This window comes from Somniosus microcephalus, chromosome 1 (genome assembly GCF_052327205.1).
Source record: "Somniosus microcephalus isolate GS21.2 chromosome 1, FLI_Smic_1.0, whole genome shotgun sequence".
Classification (NCBI taxonomy): Eukaryota; Metazoa; Chordata; class Chondrichthyes; order Squaliformes; family Somniosidae; genus Somniosus; species Somniosus microcephalus.
The window spans coordinates 85,256,981-85,280,877 of record NC_140987.1 but is presented as its reverse complement, the minus strand read 5'-3'; the positions used below and the strand labels follow the sequence as shown (position 1 = coordinate 85,280,877).

At 41.9% G+C, this 23,897-nt stretch overlaps 1 protein-coding gene across 10 annotated transcripts in view; it reads left to right on the top strand.

Annotated features, from left to right (window-relative positions):
* Window positions 1-23,897, top strand: part of mllt3 (MLLT3 super elongation complex subunit) — a 174,634-nt gene that overhangs the window by 76,496 nt on the left and 74,241 nt on the right. For 7 of the 10 annotated variants that reach the window (XM_085983961.1, XM_085983964.1, XM_085983974.1 and 4 more), the window contains 4 exons: window positions 4,259-4,341; window positions 6,933-7,076; window positions 14,818-15,408; window positions 17,768-17,914. In XM_085983961.1, coding sequence (XP_085840087.1) covers window positions 4,259-4,341; window positions 6,933-7,076; window positions 14,818-15,408; window positions 17,768-17,914 — 965 coding nt within the window. Of the gene's footprint in view, window positions 1-4,258; window positions 4,342-6,932; window positions 7,077-12,693; window positions 12,765-14,817; window positions 15,409-17,767; window positions 17,915-23,897 lie in introns of those variants that run through there. The other 3 variants (XM_085983970.1, XM_085983983.1, XM_085983995.1) reach the window with 2 other exon arrangements.

Here is a 23,897-nt window from a genome sequence, read left to right as displayed (position 1 = left end):
AGCCGCCGCTTCGACCACGTACACGTCGACATCGTCGGTCCTCTGCCGCCATCGCAAGGCCAAACTTATCTCCTCACGATGGTCGACCGCTGCACACACTGGCCTGAGGCAATGCCGCTGCCCTCCACCACCACAGCCGACATCGCCAGGGCGTTCATTAACACCTGGGTCGCAAGGCTCGGCGTACCAGCCAACATAACCTCCGACAGAGTCGCCCAGTTCACCTCCGAACTCTGGACGGCCACAGCACGCAACCTCGGGGTGACGCTCCACCGAACCACGGCGTACCACCCGCAGGCCAATGGGCTGTGTGAACGCTTCCACAGGTCGCTCAAGGCCTCACTCCGCGCCGGCCTGCAGGACAGTACCTGGACTGACCACCTACCATGGGTGCTACTAGGCCTACGCACCGCGGTCAAGGAAGACCCCCAGTCCTCGGCAGCGGAGTTAGTCTACGGACAACCGCTGCGCGTCCCAGGCGAATTCCTTCCGGAGGCTACCACGCCTTGGTCGGCCGAACAGCAGCGGCTCAACTCTTTCTCTTCCGCTCAATAGTTCGCCCCACTTCCGGTCAACCGACACGGCGAACTCTCACCTCGCGTCCCACCAAACTTGCAGCAGGCACGCTTCGTCTTCGTGCGACACGACGCGCACCGCGGACCCCTGCGACCCCCCCGCACGACGGACCGTACGAGGTACTACAAACCGGGGACAAGGTCTTCAAGCTGCGACTCGGCGACAGGGTCGACACAGTCTCCATCGACCGGCTCAAACCAGCACATACACAACCAGGGGAACAGGTCCCCGTGGCCCGACCTCCAACTAGAGGCCGTCCCGCCAGCACAGCCGGCGGCGAACCACCCGGCCCCACCAACTAGACCGGCGACCACTCGGAGCCGCTCTGGCAGAACCATTAGACCACCGTCACGACTCGTCCACTCCTCCTAAGCGGATTCTGAGGGGAGCTCTGTGGCGACACGCCACTACTGGACATAATCTGCTCACGGTGGCACGGACAGTTTAAGCAGACGCCCCCAGCCGGGGGCCCTTTCCTCCAGCAACTTGTTTCCCGCAGGGACAGGCTGCCGGGAGCACTTCCTGTCTGGGGAGTATTTAAGTGGTTGCGCGGGCTTTTCCAGTTCCTCTTTGCCATGAGGTTGATTAAAGCAGTTGTGTTTCACTAACTCTGGTCTCGACTCCCACGTTTGCCGCGGTATCTCAACAACATATTTAACCTAGTCTATAAATCTATTGGAGTCCTGTAATAGAAGGCTAATATCAAGACTCAACTATTCACCCCTCAATTGTAACTATTATCCTGCCTATCAGCTTCATTGTCATTACTTTTTTTTTTGAATTTTTAAAACCGTTTTCTCAGTCTCTATTCTGAAATTTTCTTTGGCATTTTCAGACATTTAACTCTGCGGCACTGACAAGAAACTGAAAGTATTGATCGGGCAGGATCATTTCAGTCCATTGTGGAAAGGGGCAAGAGGGAGAGGCGGTTAATTGGGAAGAGTAAAAAGTTGGGAGAGTAAATAGACAATCAAAGTAGCGGAGACAGGTGCCAAATGAATGTGTACTTCAAAGAAGGGGTGATGCGAGGCATTACTCAAGTCTGGCAACTTGAAGCTCTGTGCAATTTGATTTCCGGACACCAGCAATAAGTTTTTGTTTCCATTTTAATAAATAGCATAGACACCTTCGCTATGCCGAACTGCTTCCTGGAAAGACAAAAACTGCTGAAGTGCATGTGATAATGTGACTGAATAGTGATTAGTGGAGGAGGGGTGGGGGGTGGGTGGCTACAGCTTTCTATTCCACTACTGATAAAGAAAGAACTTTCATTTGTTGAACACCTTTCACGCAACTCGGGATTTCCCAAAGCGCTTTACAGCCAATAATGTACTGTTGTATTGTAGGTTAAAAAGAAAAGCATTGGGGCCAATTTTACAAATGCATGCCCACGGTGTCCCAATATGTACACCAGGTGGGTGAGGCCCCCTGCCAGTTGTGCACATTCCTAAGGTTGACTCTATATTTTCTTTAAAATTGCAAATGCTTGAAATCTGGAAAAAAAACACAAACTTTCGCCTGTGTCCATAAGATGATACAAAATAGAAGGAGGCCATTCAGCCCATTGTGCCTGTGTTGGCTCTTTGGTAGAGCTATCCAACTAGTCCCATTCCCTTGCTCTTTCTCCATAGCCCTATAAATTTTTTCCCTTCAGGTATTTATCCAATTCCCTTTTGAAAGTTATCATAGAATCTGATTCCACCACCCTTTCAGGCAGTGCATTCCAGATCACGACGACTCCCTCCGCTTATATGTTTAAATAAAAGTTTCCTCATGTCACCTCTGGTACTTTTGTCAATCTGTGTCCTCTGGTTACCGACCCTTCTGCCACTGGAAACCGTTTCTCCTTATTTACTCTTATCAAAACCATTCATGATTTAGAACACCTGTTCATGATTTTGAACACCTATCAAATGTTAACTCTTTACAACTGTTACTGACATGCTGTGTATTTCCAGCATTTTATGATTTTGTTTTATTTGTAATGGCAGTTTCTGCAATTTAGCACTGAAAAATGATCCACACAGTACAAGACAAAGGCACTACAGTTTAATTCTGAAACTAGTTTGCTAAGGAATTTTATGCTTGGGTTAGGTTTTGTTTCCAATCTGTAAATCTGTGTACCCAAGTCCAACCAATTATTCATTCAGCTTTTCAATGTAAACCGAAACAAATGTAACACAAGTCAATAAATCAAATCTATTATACTGCTGCCTTTAGGTACAATTTGGCAATAGGTGAACAATACATTTATTTTAAAAATAAATTATTTTCCTTCAAGAGATAACAATCATACTTATTGAGAATTTTACACTTGGTGAATGAAGGGGGACGTGTTTGGTACATTAAGATTCTAGACTTGCAGGGGGAAAAATTAGTTATCGCCCATTTTGGGGAGCTAATATCAGCCGGGCGCAAAGTTTAGCGCCCAGTGCTAGTTATTGCCTCCTACTGCAAAATTTGCCTCTATCGCCCCTGGAGGTGATTTGATCGCTAAATCAGGCGCTACACACCTCAAGGCGCTAACGTCAGGGAGCGAGGTGCAACCTCCGAACGCTACTGAAGCTCGAGCGATGTCGGTTACCATGGAAGCCAGACAGAATGGTGCCGTCCAGTTCTTAAAGGGGCGGGGCCATCTTGCTCACCAGCCACACCCTGCTCATTGCAGCCTTGAATCTCGGCCTGGAGCGACCTCTAAAGCAATTGTGTTGGAAGCACTAATGGATAGGCCCAGGGAAAGAGCTCAGCGCTTAGGAACCTCAAAACTGGTGCTGAGGGCCAAAACTCCTTAGGACAGCGTGAAATCTTTTCAGACATCTGTCTCCCTCAACCTGCGTGTACTAAAAATTTTGCCAACAAGAAAAGGCAGGAAGCGCCCGTCTTTAAATAGCGCTCCCCCAGCCCCTTCCCGACTTGAAAACATTCTCCTCTACCTGTTGTTCCTAGCAGCAGGAGCTAAGGCAGGGGGCGCAACTCGATATCCGGTCTGGGGTGTTGCATGCTCGACTGATGTCACGATCTGCGGGCGCAGGGGATCGTGGCCGTAGTGCTTAGCGCCGCCACAAAAGTCTGGTTAATTTCACATGCGGCGCTAAAATCGCCGCGCTTGGGCGCTAAGTTCCTAGTGCCCCGTTAGCGACCCCCAGAGGCACTAACGGGAGGCGCTATCCAACCGAATTTTTCCCTGTATATTTATTTATGAATTTTACTTCTCATTTCTTTTGATATACTCTAGTTAAGAGAAAATGTTTTATAAAGGACTATTTTGTTGTAAATTCCAGTTTCTGAGGCTTGGTGCAGCATTTGCAGAAGATCCCACATGAAAGTTCAGAGTTCATCCTCTCCATCCCAAGTGCTGTATAGGCATTATATATAGCTCTTCACTTTTGGGCAAATATGGCATTTGGACTTTTTCCATTTGGATAAAGCTTGATGATGCCCAGAATGTGGGAAAGCAATTCGGGTCAAATTGTTGATTCCAAGAGTCTCTTTGTTCTGGGGTTGACTTGGGTTATAGGACGAGATATTTGCAATGTTTTGGTATCACATCAATAGAATATTTCACTTAAAATTCCATTCTTTTATATAAAGAGAATACACACATTATAGTTTATTACCTATACCTCCGGGTGAGTATTTTCTATTCTGAACTATTTCGTAATCTCTTTCTTTTTGAGTGCAGTGTGCAAGGATCCACCGTACAAAGTGGAGGAGTCAGGATACGCTGGTTTTATAATGCCGATTGAAGTGTATTTCAAAAACAAGGTAAAGTAGTTAGCACAAGACATTTCAGTATACACTCCATTATCCTAATTCTAGAATTAATGCAGGATAAAGTTCACTGTTTTTTAAGTTGCACTACAGCAGTGGTTGTGAAGTTGGTTGCATGTTGAAATGGGCCAACAGTTCAAGTTTGCAATGCAACGTTACCCCAAATAAGATTAACATAACATTTAAGCTTTTAACTGTTAACAGGATTTAAATCTTTCATCCACCCCCACTGGAATAGGTTGAAGACATTCAGTCTGATGCTTAGCAAAATAGTTTTAAAAGGGGAATGACCCCACTGTGGTCGGGGGAGGGGAGAAGACTTCTAAATAGTTACTTAACACAATGAAACATCTGGCAAAATTACTATTGCACCATGTTTACAAACTGATAAGGCATCCATTAACAGTGCTCCTTTTAGTAATGTAACACTTGTGACACAAATTCAGCATTTAACACTTATATTTCTATAATCTTGCTGTGACTATTTCTATCTAAGTTGCAGCAAAATTCAAGGCAATGTTTTGTGTGTGGGGTGGAGGGAAATAGAAAATCAGAATGATCAAATAACTTGCAACTGATTTTTTTGAAATCTGAATGTTTGGTGAATAATTAATCACTGAATTTCATTTCACTGTTGATGTAGTTACAATTAATTCGCAAGCATAACCATTCAGTTTCTAATAGTCGGGAGCCTTGTTGCTGTGGTAGTTTAGCTCAGGATTTGATTAGCAGACCAGAACGTCTGCAAGCACTAACAAAAGGATTCGAGACAACAGCAGTGGATTTTTCAATTGTGACACCTGGAGCTAGTCTAAATTTTTAATACAAATATTAGAAATATAAATGACTGGTCTAAATATGAAAATTGCTACTTTTAAAGGGGGGGGGGGAAGCCTGTGAAAGGGGGTGGAGCGGGCCATTTAAAAGAAAAAAAATTGCAAACCATTTTCTTTCTTTACCATCCCCTCCCACCTTTCCCAAAAGGTGGCAATGTACTCCTAACTTTTTGGGAGATACTCTTCAAAAAAAAAATATAGCTCTGCCTGGCAAGGCAAAACTTGACATGGTAGACATCCTGTGGCTAAAGTCAGAAGGCATTCCCCTGTTTTCTCTTATTTTTCAATTCCATTCCTATATAGAATCTTACAAAAAAGAGAGACTTGCATTTATATAGTACCTTGCATGACCACTGGATGTCCCAAAGCGCTTTACAGCCAATGAGGTACTTTTTGAAGTGTCACTGTTGTAGGAAACGCGGCAGCCAATTTGCGCATGGCAAGCTCCCACAAATAGCAATGTGATAATGACCAGATAATCTGTTTTTAGTGATGTTGATTGAGGGATAAATATTGGCCAGGTCACCGGGGATAACTCCCCTGCTGCTTTTCAAAATAGTGCCGTGGGATCTTTTGTGTCCACCTGAGAGAGCAGGTTTAACGTCTCATCTGAAAAACACAGCTGGCTCTTTTAAAGAACTGTCCAATTTAGTCCCAAAACCCAGTTTTTTTCCCCCCCCCCCCCCATAACTCTGTAAAATAGTCCCCTTCAAGTACATGTCCAATTGCCTTTTGAAAGTTCCTATGGAATCTGATTTCCCCTACCATTACAAGGCGGGGGGGGGGGGAGACCAGTGATTTGTAAAGGTTTAGCATGACTTGCTTGTTTTTGTATTCAATGCCCCTATTTACAAAGCCAAGTATCCCATATGCTTTCTTAACCAGCTTATTAATTTGCCCTGCCGCCTTCAAAGGTTTGTGAATACGCACCCCCTCAAAATAGTACCATTTAGATTATACTGCCTCTTCATGTTGTTTCTCCCAAAGTGCATCACTTCACACTTATCCGCATGAAATTGCATCTGCCATTGTCTGCCCATTTCACCAGTCGGTCTGTCCTCCTGAAGCCTGCTACTATCTTGCTCCTTATTTACAACGTTGGCAAGTTTTGTATCGTTCGCAAACTTCAAAGTTGTACTCCCGATACCCAAGTCCAGGTCATTTTATATATAACAAGAGCAGCAACGGTCCAAATACCAACCCCTGGGGGACCCCACTGCAAACTTCTCTCCAGTCAGAAAACATCTGTCCTCCACTACTCTCTGCCTCCTATCCCTTAGCCAGTTATATGGTAGGGTAATTATAAAATGTATATATTTTTAAATGCTGCCTTAAAAAGATTGGGATTTGGCATGTAAAAGATCATGGGCATAAGCTCATGTCCTACTGTTCAATGATTTAAAGCTGTGCCCAGTATATTAGTGTGTTATGTGTTACTGTGTTGACTCGTCAACTAATTTTTCAATATCTTTTTCTCTTTGCAATGCCCTGGATACTGCAGAAGCAGTGCTGTACTTCGTACTAGTGATGAGCAGCATAAATCTCCTGACTTCAAAGTTTTGATTTTTAAACAAATTGTTTTATAGTTTTGATCCAGTTTAGTGACCATTTTGGCCAATTAAGGTTTTTTTTAACCAGTCTGGGAAAATCAAGATTTTCTTGAAGCCAAAAATTGTTGTCTGCTGAGACTGGATCTTCAAATCTAATCTTGAGCCTTTGGGTATTGAGTTTTGCATCTTTTTCCTTTAGGAAGAGCCCAAGAAGGTACGCTTTGATTATGACTTATTCCTGCACCTTGAGGGACATCCACCTGTAAATCATCTCCGTTGTGAGAAACTCACTTTCAACAATCCAACTGAGGAATTCCGTCGAAAGTTGCTGAAAGCAGGAGGGGTATGTTCTTCTTTTCGTTTACAATATTGGGGGCTAGTAAGCTAGTGGTAGTGATAAATGGAAATGTACATTTGTCTTTCGCTGAAAGTTAATGAATGGATAAGTTACAACCCAATAAAGTGGGCTTGTGTTTGAAAGGAATCATTGTTTGAAGATGTGCAGGTGGTTAAGTTGACTATTCTGGTAGCTTGGTAATTGCACACAGCTGTATTATTTGTGGAAAATAGTTAAATCACTTGAAAAGATGAAGCAACAAGGACCTGATGCATTTGAAAAATTGGTGATATACTTCCAACGCTTTGCTTTAAATTCTTTGTGGTGATTTCACCCTGTCATTGACTTTGTTAACTGAAATAGTAACAGTGCACGTGCACATTTGTTTTTTTCCCATTAGCCTCAAGAATTTTCAAAACAAGTGTGGTTACAGAATGCTGGAATAATTGGATGCTTATTACACCACATTGAATTCACCCTTCTTAGTCCTTTTCTGTTTTTTTTCTAAATTTTCATTGGTTAAGGAGCTACCCTGTTGGTTGCCCTGTTCACTCAGGTCCCAGATGCCCTGTTTCCCTTGCTGTACTGTTATCAACTCGTACTTTCAGCAAATTAGTGGACAAAACATTTTTGAGCTGAAGGGTGCAGGGCCAAGTCTAATTAACAGCAGGTGCTATTAGATGCCCTGCTAAAGCAAATTCTAGCCTGCTATAATGCAACTCAGTGGAGTTCCATGTTTTTTTATTCATTCACTGAATGTGGGCGTTACTGGCAAGACCAGCATTTATTACCCATCCCTAGTTGCCCTCGAGAAGGTGGTGATGAGTTGCCTTCCTGAACTGCTGCAGTCTGTATGGTGACGGTACTCCCACATCAGCCTATCTACTGCTGGAACCTCCTCCATGCCTTAGTCACATCCAGCCTCCATGTATTCCACTCCTCTTCTAGCTGGCCTCCTGTACTCCACACACACTAACCTTCAGCTGATTCTATCCTGTACCAAATCCTGCTCGCCAGTCACCCCTGTCCTCGCTCACCTACGTTGACTCCTGGTCCACAGTGTCATTTAAAACTCTCCTTGTGCTTAAATCAGTCCATAGCCTCGCACCTCCCTATGTCTGTAACTTCTTTCAGCACCCCAAACTCTCTGTTCCTGACAATAGCCTCTTGTGTTAACCCTGTACCCCGGTCCCCCTCCACCCCCATCATTATTGGCTGCCTAGGCTCCATATTCTGGAATACACTCCTTAAAAGGAGAGGTGAAGGGATTTAATACTATTCTTAAAACTCGCGTCTTTGAAGCTTTTGATCATCCCTCCTAAAACCTTCTCCTTTTAGCTTGGTGTCCATTCTGGGTCCCACCCCTTTGCTCCTCTGTGAAGTGCCCTGGGATGCTTTTTGTCTGTTCTGTGGATGTAAAATGGGTACAATGAGGGCCAATTTCAGGGGCTAAAGTCCCACACCTGAAGGACATCCCTGATTTTCTTCGCTCCACCATTGGCAGCTGTCTAGGCCCTTGGCTCTGAAATGCCCTCCCTAAACCTCTCCGCCTCTTTACAACGTTCCTTAAAACCTACCTCGACCCCTGCCTAATATCTGCTAACTGTCTTGATGTCATATTTTGTTTCATAATCGCTCCTGTGAAACTTGGAATGTTTTACTATGTTAAAGGTGCTATATAAATGCAGGTGGTTGTTGTAGAGAAACATTTTCAGCAGTCTTGAAACCAATTCTGAAACAATTTAGCTATTTGTCAATACATGTTTAAAATGTTCAAGATTGAGGTGATATTGGTTCATTGTATTTTTTTAAAATGTCGATTTCTAAAAAAGATTACATGATTATTGCTTCCATCCCTCTTTGCGACCCCTAACCCTTTCCTGGAAATGGAGTCTTCCGGTTATGGGCTTTGTTCTGGTTTAAAAAATCATATTCATTATTTATCCTGGTTTCAGATTTCCCCCCTACAGTTTGGGAGGAGCCTCTCTAGGTTTCCAGAAAACCGAGTTTAACAATTGTATTTACCCAACAATCTAAGTCGTTGCATGGAGAAACCTCTGTTTATTACAGCTGCAGTTATGACGAATGTTGCTTCCTGGCTAAACACTGACCGAGGTAGTTTAAATTCATTTATGGGGAATTTGCGGTTGGTACATTAAATTCACAATTTTAAGATAACTTTATTTCAAGACTCATTCATGGGAAGGATAAGGAGGCCACATACTCCTTGGAAAATAAGTGTCTAAATGAAGTAGAGGAACAGAGTGATCTGGGGGTACAGATACACAAATTACTAAAAGTAGCAATGCAGGTTAATAAGGTCATTTCAATTTTTGAAAAGCAAACAAACCGCTGGGATTAATATCTATAGGGATGGAATTGAAAAGCAAAGAAGTTATGCTAAACTTGTATAGAACCTTAGTTAGACCACACTTGGAGTACTATGAACAGTTCTGGTCTCCATATTATAAAAAGGATATAGAGGCACTGAAGAAGGTGTAAAAAAGATTTACTAGAATGATACCAGAATTGAGAGGTTATACCTGTCAGGAAAGATTGAACAGGCTCGGGCTCTTTTCTCAAGAAAAGAGAAGACTGAGGGATTACCTGATGGAGGTCTTTAGGATTATGAAAGGGTTTGATAGGGTAGCCATCGGGATGGTCCCACTTGTGGGGGAGACCAGAGCTAGGGGCCATAAATATAAGATATCACTAATTAATAAATCCAATAGGGAATTCAGAAACTTCTTTATCCAGAGAGTGATTAGAAAGTGGAATTTGCTACCACAAGGAGTAGTTGAGGCGAATAGCTTGCATGCATTTAAGGGGAAGCTAGATAAACAGAAGAGGGAGAATGGAATAGAAGTATATGTTGATGGGATTAGATGAAGTGTTTGGAGGAGGCTTGAGTGGAGCATAAACACCGGCATGGACCTGTTAGGCTGAATGGCCTGTTTCTATGCTGTAAATACTATGCAAGATCCAACAAAATTATTTTTAGATCTCTTATGAACATTGAAATCCTGAAAATAGAATGCTTGTATTTGCTAACTATATCAGTTACAACCCAGCCCTGAAATGGTGCACTGTGCTGTGGCAAGGCATTCCATTGGGGACACTCTTCATGGCCGTTTGACTTTGTGCATAGAATCACTTGCTGGATTGAATACTGTTTCTGTCCTTGGAGAGGGTGCAGAAAAGATTTATGAGAATGGTTCCAGGGATGAGGGACTTTAGTTACGTGGATAGACTGGAGAAGCTGGGGTTGTTCTCCTTGGAGCAGAGAAGGTTGAGAGGAGATTTGATAGATGTTCAAAATCATGAGGGGTCTAGACAGAGTAGATAGAGAGAAACTGTTCCCATTGGCGGAAGGGTCGAGAACCAGAGGACACAGATTTAAGGTGGTAAGGTGGTTGGCAAAAGAACCAAAGGTGACATGAGGAAAAACTTTTTTCCGCAGCGAGTGGTTATGATCTGGAATGCACTGCCTGAAAGGGTGGTGGAGGCAGACTCAATCGTGGATTTCAAAAGGGAATTGGATAAGTACCTGGAAGGAAAAAAAATTGCAGGATTACGGGGAAAGGGCGGGGGAGTGGAACTAGCTGAAGTGCTCTTGCAGCAAGCCGACACGGGCTCAACAGGCCGAATGGCCTCCTTCTGTGCTGTAACCATTCTATGATTCTATCCCTAGTTTATTTTTTCGGATCCCAGATCATCTCTGTTTTTCCCTGGTGTGTTTTTTTTTTCTGTAGGGCTTTATAAAATTGTAGGAATGATTACGTTCTGTATCTTATGACTGCTCTTTTCTCTTTTTTTTAAGAGCTGAATCACAGTTCACTTGAATGTCCATGGCTTTCCAATGGCTAAAGCTTTACATTGCTGATTTAAATATAGACTGTACAAACCAGGAATTTTCTATTTTTTTTAAAGCTTTTGTATTCTTCACCGAGAAAAAAAGACTCCGCAGAGATTTTTCTCACATATTTGGAAATGTGATGATCTGGTTTGTTTTTCTGTTCTTCCTTCTGCTGCCCCAATATTAAAATAAAATTGTTTCCTTCAGGCTAAAGAATGGCCACTTTCATAAATCTTGAAATGGCAACAGAAAATGTGCTCCGGTCCCTCCTTAAAACAGAATTCACAAATTCAGTGGCATTCGGCTGTTCTCCTTTTATTCTTAAACAGTGGCTAATGTCAACTACCCTGAATTCGCTAGTTTGTGTAATTTTTGTGACAGATTATGGTGAAGCCAGATGGAACACCAGCCCCTTCTGGATTGAATCTTCATCCCCCTGCCCTTCTTAGTAACCCCTTGACTCTTTCTGATGTGAAGAAAAGCAAGTCTTCACATTGGTCAAAGGTCAGTTTGCAACTGAAGTCTAACTGTGTAAAAAGGCTGGTTCAAAACATCAGGATTAATTAATTAGCTACAACTATAAACGGTTGGATAACAGACTTGAGCTAAAGGTTTATTGCTTTTAATGCACTTACGCACATGTGTGATGTCAAAAGTGTCTGAAATCAAAGCACCTCAGTTAGTATTAAACAGGAAACCTAGTTCTCTGGAGCAGTAGCTTCAGTAGCAGAGTGTTGGACCCTTCCAACCAGAGGGTTGTCTGTTTGAATTCCAGCCTCAACTCTACTTTGAACTCCTATTCTCTCATTTAAAGTGGATTTTGACTGTTCTGGTGTAGGCTACTAGATGTAGCATTGCATAGAACACACGCATGTTTTGGGTGGAGGGAGAATAGGTGGGAAGAGGAAATGAAGAAGAAAAAATCATTACATGTCCAGCTTTGAAAAAACAAACCTTGTATTGGCCATTTGAAGTACTGTTGATGGTAGCCATGAATAAGTCAATATAACATGGCTAGTCACCTGGCTAAAGCAGGAGGCAACAGTGATGGACTTCGAAACGGTAAACAAACTGTTGCCATTTGTTGTCTTTCAACTTTTCCTTTCAGTAATCAGGATATAAACCTCATGAGATTTGCAGTGTTTAACATGTTTCTTTTTTAGGAGCTATGTTGAATGCACTGAGACTTGATATTTTCTGTGCCAATGTTCTCTGGTTGGACAACCTTTTAAATTCCAGTAACACTATTTTTCTCCATTGTGGTGAATGCATTGAGGTGAAAGGCTTGTTAGCAACTTGGAAATGACTTGACTTCTGTTCCCGTATCTTCCATCAGTCCTTTAATGAGACCTGTTATTCTTGTCATAGAAATGTGTATGGAAGTATTGCCGATAATTTTTACATAAAGTTGACCAAGTTATATAGTAGCAAGCTTTCAGGGCCATACAGATTTCCTCCTATGGATTTCAAGCATTTGTGATCGGTGCTAAATAGGCATGGAAACCACTTCTTCAAATCAAATATAGTCAAGAATTGGTAGAACTTTTTTCAAGCAAAATGTCTGCGTATATGATTGTCCTTTATTAACTTTTAATGTCATTTTGATTCTGGTGAATTGTTCAGCTTGATGAACTGCCTAGAAATGGCCATGCAGAACCTCGACGCTAATTATCTGCCAACTGTAGTCCTATCCACCTGATGAATTCTTAAAATCCAGATATCATTGTGGACACTGAGATTATTTGATTTTATATTTTTCTGCTGTAGAAAGGGAATGGGAGTGGTTGGAAGAGAAACATAACGGCATGGATTTTCCGGGGCCTATGACCGCGTATCCTGTAAGTGCCCCACAAGTTCCGGGTTTCCATGTGAGATGCACATGCGCGAAAACCCGGAACTTGCGATCTGTCAAGTTTCAGCTTGACAGATCGTACGAATCCGAAGGAAATGGACATTCGCTGGCGGACTACTGCCCAGCGAATGCCCACAAAACCCTTACGCCTGGTAAAAGCAGGCGTAGGGTCACCTTTCACCAGTGTAAGGGTTTGAATAAATACTAAAATAAAATTTTAAAAATAATTTAAACATTCAAAAACCTTTAAAATTAGTTTAGGATATTTTTGGCCCCTTTTAAAAAAATGTTTAAATTTTTTTTTTAATTATATATTTTTGTTTAAATGTTTGTTTAAATTGTATTTTAATTCATTTTTAATGTGGTGATTTATTTTTATTTAAGTGAGGTGAAAGTGTTTTTCAGGAGAATCCTCTTAAGCTTATGGAGATTCCGTATGTAAATGGAATCCTCATAAGTATAATGGGAATCTCCCTTTGTGATTGTTTGGGCTGGCCCACGTGATCCCAGGGACATTTGCGAACTGCATGCACCCCTGGGATACGTGGGCCTTTATGCAGGCGTATGCATAGAGGCCCAGGACCACAAGAGTCCGAAGATACGGAGGTACCAGGTAGGTGCGTACTTTTCTTGCGGATTGGAGGCATTTGCCCGCGGGAAGCCTTCGACTGCAATTTCCAGCTCAACTTCTGTGTACAGAATTCAAGGGAATTGATTCAGACTTGGTCTGTGAAGACTGCTAGATCGTTTCTGTATCTTCAAAATTGTTAGAATACATTTTTCCGTTTAAACGTAGCCATCTTGTAATTAAAGTGGTGCTTAATGTGTTTGTAATTTGCTCATGTTCTGTGCCCAGCATTTATGCTTTAATGTCATTGCACAAAACCAGTGTAATGGAAAAGCTGTTTTCCCTTTTAAAAAAATCATCAAGCCTTTTCAGACCCCAAAGGTTTAAAGTGACTGCATATCTATTTTTAAAATTTGGCTTTTGTGTAATTTTTTTTGCAAAGCTCAACATTTTAAAAATATTTTAGTTCTCTATTTTCAATAACTTTTTTTAAAACCTATTATTGTGACATTATTATAGTCTTTGATTTTTATTAGAAATTCCAGTACTGCACATCAGCGGCATTCCATGTGTGTGGTCTGGAGTCTGGTGGTTTATTACCAGAATGATTCCATTCAGTGGTGTCACCAAGATTTAGAAGTTTTTGGATTTAGCGGGGGTGGTCCTGGGAAGCCAGAATTTTTCTGCTAATTTTTGAACAGATGCGAATTTTCTTTGCACTGCTTTATGGGAAGAGTGATGGAAGAGCTAACATCTAATCAGTTGCAGCAGCAAAATAATTTTTATTTTATTTTTTAAATGTATTTTAACACATACTGCAAGTAGGTGTTGACCTATTTTTAATGTTAGCTTTTCTTTGCATACAGAAGCAGCATACCTTAAATTGAGACACCAATCATTTTCTATTCTCTTCCTGCTTCCCCATGTCCGCTCTTGGTGGGTACGATCGCAAGTCAGCTAGTGCACTTCAGCAGTGCTATCCATCACAATCCCATTAATGTCGATTTAAGTGTGAAGAAGAATGCATCTGAATGGGAATTGTCAACGAGTGCTGGAAAAATTGACTAATCAATGGGGACTTTTCTCTTGTCAAATTTCTCTCTACCCCTCCCTGAAGAGAGACGTGAATGGGGCACAGTTCCATGGGTGCTAAGCACCCTGCAGTACCTTTCGCATGTGGCTCATTATTTATGTGCCACTCTTGACAGTAAGTGTGAGCAAACAATTTGCCCTCTTGGGAGTACTGGTGTATGATCTTGTCCTGTCCTAATAGCCATATATGCATACATTCCAGGAGGAGCAGGAATATGGTGAAATTTTCCTCACTAGCGCCAGGACACTAAGATTCATTTGTAACTCTCCTGCTGCAGCCTCGTAACTCAGCAGAGACTGTTGCACTGAAGCACGTTTTCATATTTACTAATCTTTTGGGTTTATAAAACTGTTTTTCCTTTTTTTTTCTGTATCCTAGGATCCAAATAAGAGCAGCAGCACGAACAGCAGTAATAGCTTCTCCAAGCCCCACAAATCCATGAAAGAGCACAAGGACAAACCATCATCTAAAGACTCAAAAGAGCACAAAAGTGCCTTCAAAGAACCTTCCAGGGAACACAGTAAAACTTCCAAAGAGTCCTCAAAGAAACCCAAAGAAAACAAACCACTAAGAGATGAGAAAACTGTTCCTAAGACAGCATTTAAGGAACCAAAACCAATGTCAAAAGAGCCAAAATCATTGGAAAACAACATTGTAAGTGGGACCGGAGGCATTCGACAGGACGTTAAGGCTCCAACCAAGAGGCCTCCTAATACAGACTCAGATGAACTTGTAGCTAAGAAAAAAAAGAAAAGCAGCTCTGAATTTTTGTTTAAAAGCTTGTCCAGTGCTTCTCCACAACCACTTTCTTCTGAAAAGAAACAAATGAAGGACAAATCGCAGGTTAAGGCAACAAAAGTCAAAATGGAAAGCGAAGTGATAGGGAAAAAGAAGCCTAGTTTACCACCATTTGAAGACATTGTAGATCCAAATGACTGTGCATTAGATGATATATCTTCTAAATCTGAGGTAAGTAGAAGTACTGAAATGTAATTGAGTGGTGATGGTGGTGGCGGCAGATCTTTTCCTAAATGTTCATTTATAATGTAGAGTTCATGTCCCCTAAAATGGTAAACCAGGAAATTTTATTCTGTGAAACATAAGCTGGTTTTAAAGCTGTTTTGAGGCTCCGTGATGGTAAGCTTCAAAAGGCACTGCAATTATTAAGTTAAAGATAAGATCTGCAAATTGATGCATCAATAAACTCTGACCATCCCTAAATCTTTGTTAATGCAGTTCCTTCAAAGTTTAATGGGAGGGGAGGAAAACTGAAGTTCATGTGGATGGTCCTATCCCATACAAGGTGTTTAGTTGCAGTCTCTTTTTCTCTTCCTTGCTGCTACACAGTGGAAAAGTTTACAGCTTTTGCCTTTTCTTCTTTGAAGGATTTAACAAAATCCAGTTTAATGAAATGTATGTAGTCATTAAATTTAGCTAATTTGTCAGCAAAATGCTGAACGGTTAATTGGCAAATCTTGAATTCCCAAAAGTGTGAAAAATTGGATATTGCAAGTGTGTTTATAGTGGCTACATGTAGCAAGCAGTGTCATCTCTTCCACCCCGCTGTGTGGACATGTGCCATGAAATGTGTCAATGTCAGAAAAAATAAAATTTGGTGGCTAACTGTTAGAATTTTGTTAGTGCTGTATAAACTGAAACAGGCATTTTGTTTTTTTGTTGACTACATCATACCACTAAATTGGTGACTGTGCTTGACTGGCTCCTCTGTCTTCATAACTAAGTGGTAAATAAACCACCTTTTTACCATGAAATAAAAACAGAAAATACGGAAAATGCACAGTCAATCAGCATTTGTGAGAAATGTTCAGCTTTTATTTGTTTTCAGATACTAACTTGACCTTTTCTCCACCCTATGTTGTGTTTCAGCTGAGGATGGCTGATTGCATTTAGAAATCTGGCAATCAATTTGTTGGTTGACAACTTTTAATATAAATACTCTTAATGAAGAGTACTCTCCAATTACAGAATCTCCCAATGCTTTCCTCAGAAGATACCTTTCCATATTCCTTACTTACAATTGCACGTGAACAGTAGAGAAGATGTTGAAATAACAACAGAAAATGCTGGAAAAACTCAGCAAGTCAGGCAACATCCGTGGAGAGAAATTTGAGTTGACGTTTCGGGTTTGACCCTTCTGGTTTGAGCTGTACTCTTCCTCTGATCCCACTACACCTTTTTAGGTTGTGGCTGTAATGAGCCAACAGTCTGTAGCTGCAGAGTGCACTTTGCAGAGCTGTGTTCTCCAGTGGCTCTTGAGACTTTTTATATTTAAAAAAAGCTCCTGCTTCTGTTTAGCAAGTACAGTGGACTACCTGAGCACTGGAGTTATACTCTCAACTAGTATCAATTTTGAGCAGAATAAGGCTCCGTGTCCTGAGAAATTTCACAGCACTGTGTCCTGGAGTCACATTGGGACTGTCCAGAATTACACTGGTTACATTTCATTTCTGGTTATAAACGTGACATTGTAACTGCATCCTTAATCACTTGTTTAATTTTATTGGCGATACTTGTAGTATCGCTATACATGTTTAGAAAAATATTTGCTCATGCTGTAAATTTTGAGAACATCCATTGTGTATTTTTCTTTTCTCTCCCTTTCTGGTCACTGAAGAATGTATTCCTTCTCTGTTACTTCTCCCCCTCCCTTGCCCCCCAAAAACTATTTGGGATACCTTTCAGGTAATTCTGTATCTATAAATATAGAAGAGACATACAAAAATTATTACTGGTCACTTTTGAATATTTCCAGTGCATTGTAAGAAAATCACCAGCATCATCCTTCAGTTTTTTAAAAATCTGTTGGGTTTGGCTATTAAAGTAGCCTGAGGAATACATAGAAACATAGAGATAGGAACAGGAGTAGGCCATTCGGCCCTTCGAGCCTGCTCCGCCATTCAATGAGATCATGGCTGATCTTCGTCTGAGATCATAGCTGATCTTACCAGTTCAGTACCCCGTCCCCGCCTTTTCTCCGTAACCCATAATCCCCTTAGCCTTCAGAAATATATCCAATTCTCTCTTGAAAATATTTATTGAATTAGCCTTCACAGCCCTCTGTGGCAGGGAATTCCACAGGCTCACCACTCTTTGAGTGAAGAAATTCTTCCTCATCTCTGTTTTAAATGATTTGCCCGCTATTTTTAGACTGTGGCCCCTGGTTCTGTGCTCCCCTGCCATTGGAAACATTCTCTCTGAATTCAGCCTGTCCAGGCCTGCCATAATTTTATATGTTTCGATGAGATCCCCTCTCAATCTTCTAAACTCCAGTGAGTACAAGCCCAAACTATTTAATCTCTCTTCGTAGGTCATTCCCGCCATTCCAGGTATCAGCCTGGTGAATCGCCGTTGCACTCTTTCCATGGCAAGAACATCCTTCCGTAGATGGGGCGACCAAAACTGTACACAATACTCCAGATGCGGTCTCACCAGCACCTTGTACAGCTGTAGTAAGGTATCCCTATTCCTATACTCGAACCCCCTTGATATGAAGGCCAACATACCATTTGCCTTCTTAATCGCCTGTTGCACCTGCATGCTCTCCTTCAGTGACTGGTGCACAAGAACACCCAGGTCCCTCTGCACTTCCCCATCTCCCAATCTATTGCCATTTAGATAATAATCTACCCTCCTGTTTTTACCCCCAAAGTGGATAACCTCGCATTTATCCACATTATAGTGCATCTGCCACGTATCCGCCCATTCCCCCAACCTGTCCAAATCGCACTGTAGCCTCCTGACATCCTCATCAGAGCCCACCCCTCCTCCTAGTTTAGTGTCGTCAGCGAATTTGGAAATATTGCATCCAATTCCCTGATCCAGATCATTTATATATATTGTGAACAGCTGGGGTCCCAGGACAGATCCTTGCGGCACCCCGCTGGTCACTGCCTGCCACTCCGAAAACAAGCCGTTTATTCCAACTCTCTGTTTTCTATCCGCCAGCCAGTTCTCTATCCACGTTAATACTTTGCCCCCAATCCCATGAGCCTTAATTTTGCATGATAATCTTTTGTGTGGAACCTTATCGAAGGCTTTCTGGAAGTCAAGGTACACCACATCCACTGGCTCTCCCCCATCTATTTTACCAGTTACTTCCTCAAAAAATTCCAGCAGATTAGTCAAACACGATTTACCCTTTGTAAATCCATGTTGACTCTGTCCGATCCTTTCCCCATTTGTCAAGTGCTCCGCTATTTTATCCTTAATAATGGACTCTAGCATTTTGCCCACAACCGATGTAAGGCTTACTGGTCTATAATTCCCTGCTTTCTCTCTACCCCCCTTTTTAAATATTGGGGTAACATTAGCTACCCTCCAATCCACGGGTACTGTTCCCGAGTCAACGGAGTTCCGGAAGATGATCCTTAGAGCATCTGCTATCTCCAGGGCCACCTCCTTAAGTACCCTAGGATGTAGTTTATCAGGCCCCGGGGATTTGTCGGCCTTCAGTCCCCTCAACTTACCCAACACCATATCCCTAGAGATACTAATTTCTGTCAGCTCCTCCCTCTCATTAGTCCCTATGTTTGCCGATATTCCTGGGAGGTTATTTGTGTCCTCCTTTGTGAATACAGAACCAAAGTATGAGTTTAATTGGTCTGCCATTTCCTTATTCTCCATTATATATTCTCCCGAATCGGACTGCAAGGGACCGACTTGGGATTTTACCAGTCTTTTCCTCCTGATATACCGATAAAAGCTTTTGCAGTCTGTCTTTATGTTTGCTGCAAGTTTACTTTCGTATTCTATTTTCCCCTTCCTGATTAATCCCTTTGTCCTCTTTTGCTGTATCCTGTACTGCCCCCAATCTTCCGGTCTGGTGCTTTTTTTTGCCAGTTGATATGCCCTTTTTTTTTGATTTTATGCTGTCCCTAATTTCCCTCGTTATCCACGGTTGAGTCACCTTTTTAGGTTTATTTTTATGCCAAACCGGTATAAACATGTTCTGGAATTCTTCCATTCTATCTTTGAATGCTTGCCATTGTCTATCCACTGTCAATCCCCCCAGAAACACCACCCAATCAATCTTACCCAATTCCCGTCTCATACCCTCGTAATTCCCTTTATTTAAGTTCTGGACCTTAGTCTCTGATTCAATTTCCTCACTCTCCATCTCGACTGAGAGCTCGATCATATTATGATCGCTCTGACCCAAGGGGCCTCGTACAAGAAGATTGTTGATAAGTCCCTTCTCATTGCACAATACCCAGTCTAAAATGGCCTGATCTCGAGTCGGCTCCTCGACATATTGGTCCAGATAACCGTCCCGAAAACATTCCAGGAATTCCTCCTCCTCAGAATTTTTACTAATTTGGGTAGTCCAATCAATATGTAAATTAAAGTCACCCATGATGACAGCTGTGCTCTTATCGCACGCTTCTCTAATTTCCCTTTTTATGCCTTCCCTCACCTCCATATTACTATTTGGAGGCCTATATATCACACCCACTAACGTTTTCCTCCCCTTGCTATTTCTCATTTCTACCCATACAGAGTACCTCCTGTAATACATTATTCTACATTAAACTATTACATTATTCTACATTAAACTGCTAGTTTTGAAGTACATTGTGGATCTGGTTGCCCAGGGACTTACCGCCACATCAAATTATTCAGCCATATGTCTGAAGTGTCTGGAAGCCTAGAAACTTAGGGAGGGAAAGAGCAAGTGACTGTCTGAGTGTTGATATGAGAAGACATAATTCAGATGGAGATAGTTACAAACCATGATATGAGTTTACACTTTGATGTTTGAGAGGATCTAAAAACGTTCTGTCTTCTGTTCTGTAACTCTCAGCCTACATACTGTATCATGTTCTCATTCCCATAAAGGGAGTTGTACTAGCTTGGTGCACTGCCAATAGAGTTGCGTTTTCTGCAAGTGGCCAGGGCTAAAGCCAAAAAGTATTAAAAGCTTTAAAGTAGTATGGTGCGCATGATTTGACTGTTTCTGAATGTAAAATTTGATACAGATATCTTGCTGATTGACAAATTCCAGTAGCGTTTCTCCAGTCTGACAGACCCTACAACTCAAGTTCTTGCAACTCTTGTCTATTATAATAGTCATTCACCAAAGTGAAATAATGCCTGGATAAAGTCAGTGGGTGAACTGTTTTATTCAGTGACTGCACATTCCCATTAAATGAATTCTGGAACATTGTGTTCTTTTGCTGACCGAAGTATTAACCCACATGTATTATAATAAATTGCCATATGGGAAATTTTAATGCTGTGGGCAGTGAAATTACTCGTCGTGCCCATAGAACAAAATAGTCCAACACCTTTTGGGGTGGGTGGGAGTTTAATCGCTTCCCCCACGACGGGTGGGGGAGGTGGCAGTGAGGTTAAATTGTCGAATCTGTGAAACGCCAACCCAAACCACAGTGAATGGGCCTACTTCCAGTTTAACCACAGTGGGTTTGGGTGTGTCTGAATAACCTGCTCTGGAAAGGCAGGTCCGTAATAATATTTAAATGAGGCTCCTTCAGATTTTGGGCAGCCATTTCGATTTAATGCTAGCAGGTGGGGGTTTCCCAGGGCTCGGGACACCCGGCAGCCAAAGGGAGGTGGGAGTAGCTGGATGCAGCAGTTCAGTGCTTTTTGGAGCAACACCCCAACCCCTCAAGCAAATTTCTGCCATGTTCATTTGGAAGTTGTATTGGAGTGTTAACCTGAAACTGAAGCACAGTGTTTACCTTTCGGTTCAGGGCTTTGTTGAAATGGGTAAACTATATACCACAAATTGACATTTTCTTGTATGCTGTGAAAATAAAAAGGAAGGGAAAAAACTAAACTATTTGGAGAGGCAGCAGTGGTATAAGAGTAAAAATATTTTTGACTGTTCGTACTTTGCAAACAATCTTTGAAGTTTTCTGTAAAAAAAAATACAACAGTGGAGTACAATTTTTCTTTTGAAAGAGTATTACCCAACATTGCTAACTCTGAAGTGTTCGTTTCTTAAGACTTGCACGGCACATAAATACCAGCTATAAATTTGCTTGAGCGAAGAAGCTGAAACCCAGTACAAGTGAAAGTGCCTTTTTGTTGAGAAACTCTAATTTATGGGTTTGCATAAATATTCATTCTGCAACTTTGCACTGAAATGCTGGCTACATCATATTCAGAATTTTATTCTTGATGCAACCATGAAGCTCTGCCCTTTATAATGCATTGAAGTGGAGATGATGCAAGAGCTATCAATAATGTATGCGCAAACCTTTCCGGTCATCCAAAATAGGTGTGCCAAGGAAAGCGCCGTGTAGATGTTGCATAGCTCCATGGATTTGTATGGTCTCCTTGCTGTCACTGCCGCTCCTCACCTGCTTTTGGCTGAACCACTGAATTGTTGTCTAAATGGAAAGAAAATCTAACTGGGCTACTTTTTCCACATCTCTCTCACTGATGAAGTCTGGGGAGTGAGTCCCTTGCCTGCCTGTGGTTGGAAGTGTGGCGTGGGGAACATAAAAAGGGCAAAGGAAAAAAATAGGAGATGTAAAGCAAAAAGATTTCTCAACCTTTCTTGAAGACCTTTTAACCAAAAAAACCTTCCAGATTCAGTTTTTCAAGAGCCCTTTTTGTGGTCAATTGCTTAATGATATTTGGTAGTGCAATATATTATGTTAGAAATCATTTTAGCAGATGTAATACAAACGCAGATGTGCAGCTTTTGAAAACCAGGAAGGGAATATGTTTTTTTAAAAGCAGTGGTGGAAGGTGAGAACATGTGTCAAATTAGTCTTGAGGTTGAACAACTGGTAATATCATGGAATAGTTAAGTTGTGAATGAGTGATATATGACTCAGTGCCATGGGAAAAGACTTTAATGTTCTTGTATTTCTCTTGACAGCATTTGTCTCTTCAAACCACATTGATAGATGGTCTAAAAATTCAGCCTGAGTATAAATTGCATTAACCTCGAAAGTTATCTGCAAACAAGAACCAAGCATTTGGGAATCTGATTTAGGGGCAGCAGGTTCCATATATGATATAAAGATTTTTCAATAACACAACTGTTGTCTTTCTGTTTTAATGTAAAATCTTAAATTAACTTTTTTCAATTTCTTCTGCTGCCTTCCTCCATCTGATATCCTTTTACCCTTACTGGGTTCTCTTGGACCACGCACACAACCTATGACTGAGGTGGGTGGCCAGCTCCCAGGGAATTGTTGATGTGAATCTTGACTAGTCACCAGTTCTGCCTTCTGGTGACTCAAGTGGCCCTGTTGTTCATGGAGAGTAAAATATGATTCGGTTGTCCAACTGTGGAAATCATCACAGCTGAGCTTGTTTCTGATCTCTCTCTGCATCTAGAGAAAATAACTAGTTGTGTCGAGAGAGTAACTAAGGTTTCTGGATAGCCATCAGAAGCAGAAAACCTGGTCAATAATTTCACCTCCCCACCCAAGGCTTTGGAAAGGCCTTGGACACTGATGTTGTTTATTGGGACCCGCTTGGCACCTTGCATTTGAATTAACACGTTTCAGGAACTTCGGGCTGATTTTTGTTGTTTTTACATTTAGGGGTCGATTTTCCTGGAGCCGTCAGGCGGGGTTTCGGGTGGGTGGGGGGGGGGGGGGAAAATCGCAAAAATAGGGGGTCGCAACCCCGCCCCGTCCGACTTTCACCCCGGCGTTTCAATCCGACCCGAATCAGTCCCGCCTGCAGCTGGCAGGACTGGTCGTCGGGAGCCTAATCTATCTATATATATAAACGGATACTTCTGTCTGTCTGTCCTCACGTGTGCGTCTGTCCGGCTATGCGCTCGAAAGTCAGAGCGTACCTACGCGCACGTTACCTCCGAAGAAAGCTTACGCTTCCGGGACGCTGGTAAGCGTATTTACTTTTCGGTCGGACGAAAATTGTTCGCGCCTTATGCAAAAAACCTTCAAAATTAAACTCATTATCTGCTAGCATTGATTGACTGACGTCAAGGTTCGACCAATCCTGTGCCGTAACGATTGACCAATCCTACAGTACAGTCCCCTGATGGTTGGCCAATCAGTGTGTGTGTGGGCGGGACTAATCGTTTTCATCTCTGGAATCTGGCAGCCATTGTTTCAGTGCCATGACTTCAGCTTCCAGCTCAAACTGCTTTGAAAGTTAATATCTCTTATAAAACTTTTTTGGTAAATCTTATAAGTACTTTCACTTTCATCTTTCAAGGTATTAAGTGTGTGTGTGGGCGGGACTAATCGTTTTCATCTCAGGGATCTGCCAGCCATTCTTTCACTGCTTGCAGCTCAAACTACTCTCCTTATCCAGCTTTGAAAAAGTTAGTTTCTCTTTTTAAAAATAACATAAGATTTACCAAAAACGTTTTATAAGTACTTTCACTTTCATCTTTCAAGGTATTAAAAGGTAGAAATGTTGCCCGGCAGCACATTCACAAAGGGACACAGACAGGGCCCTAAAGCCTGGGACTCGATTTAAACCGC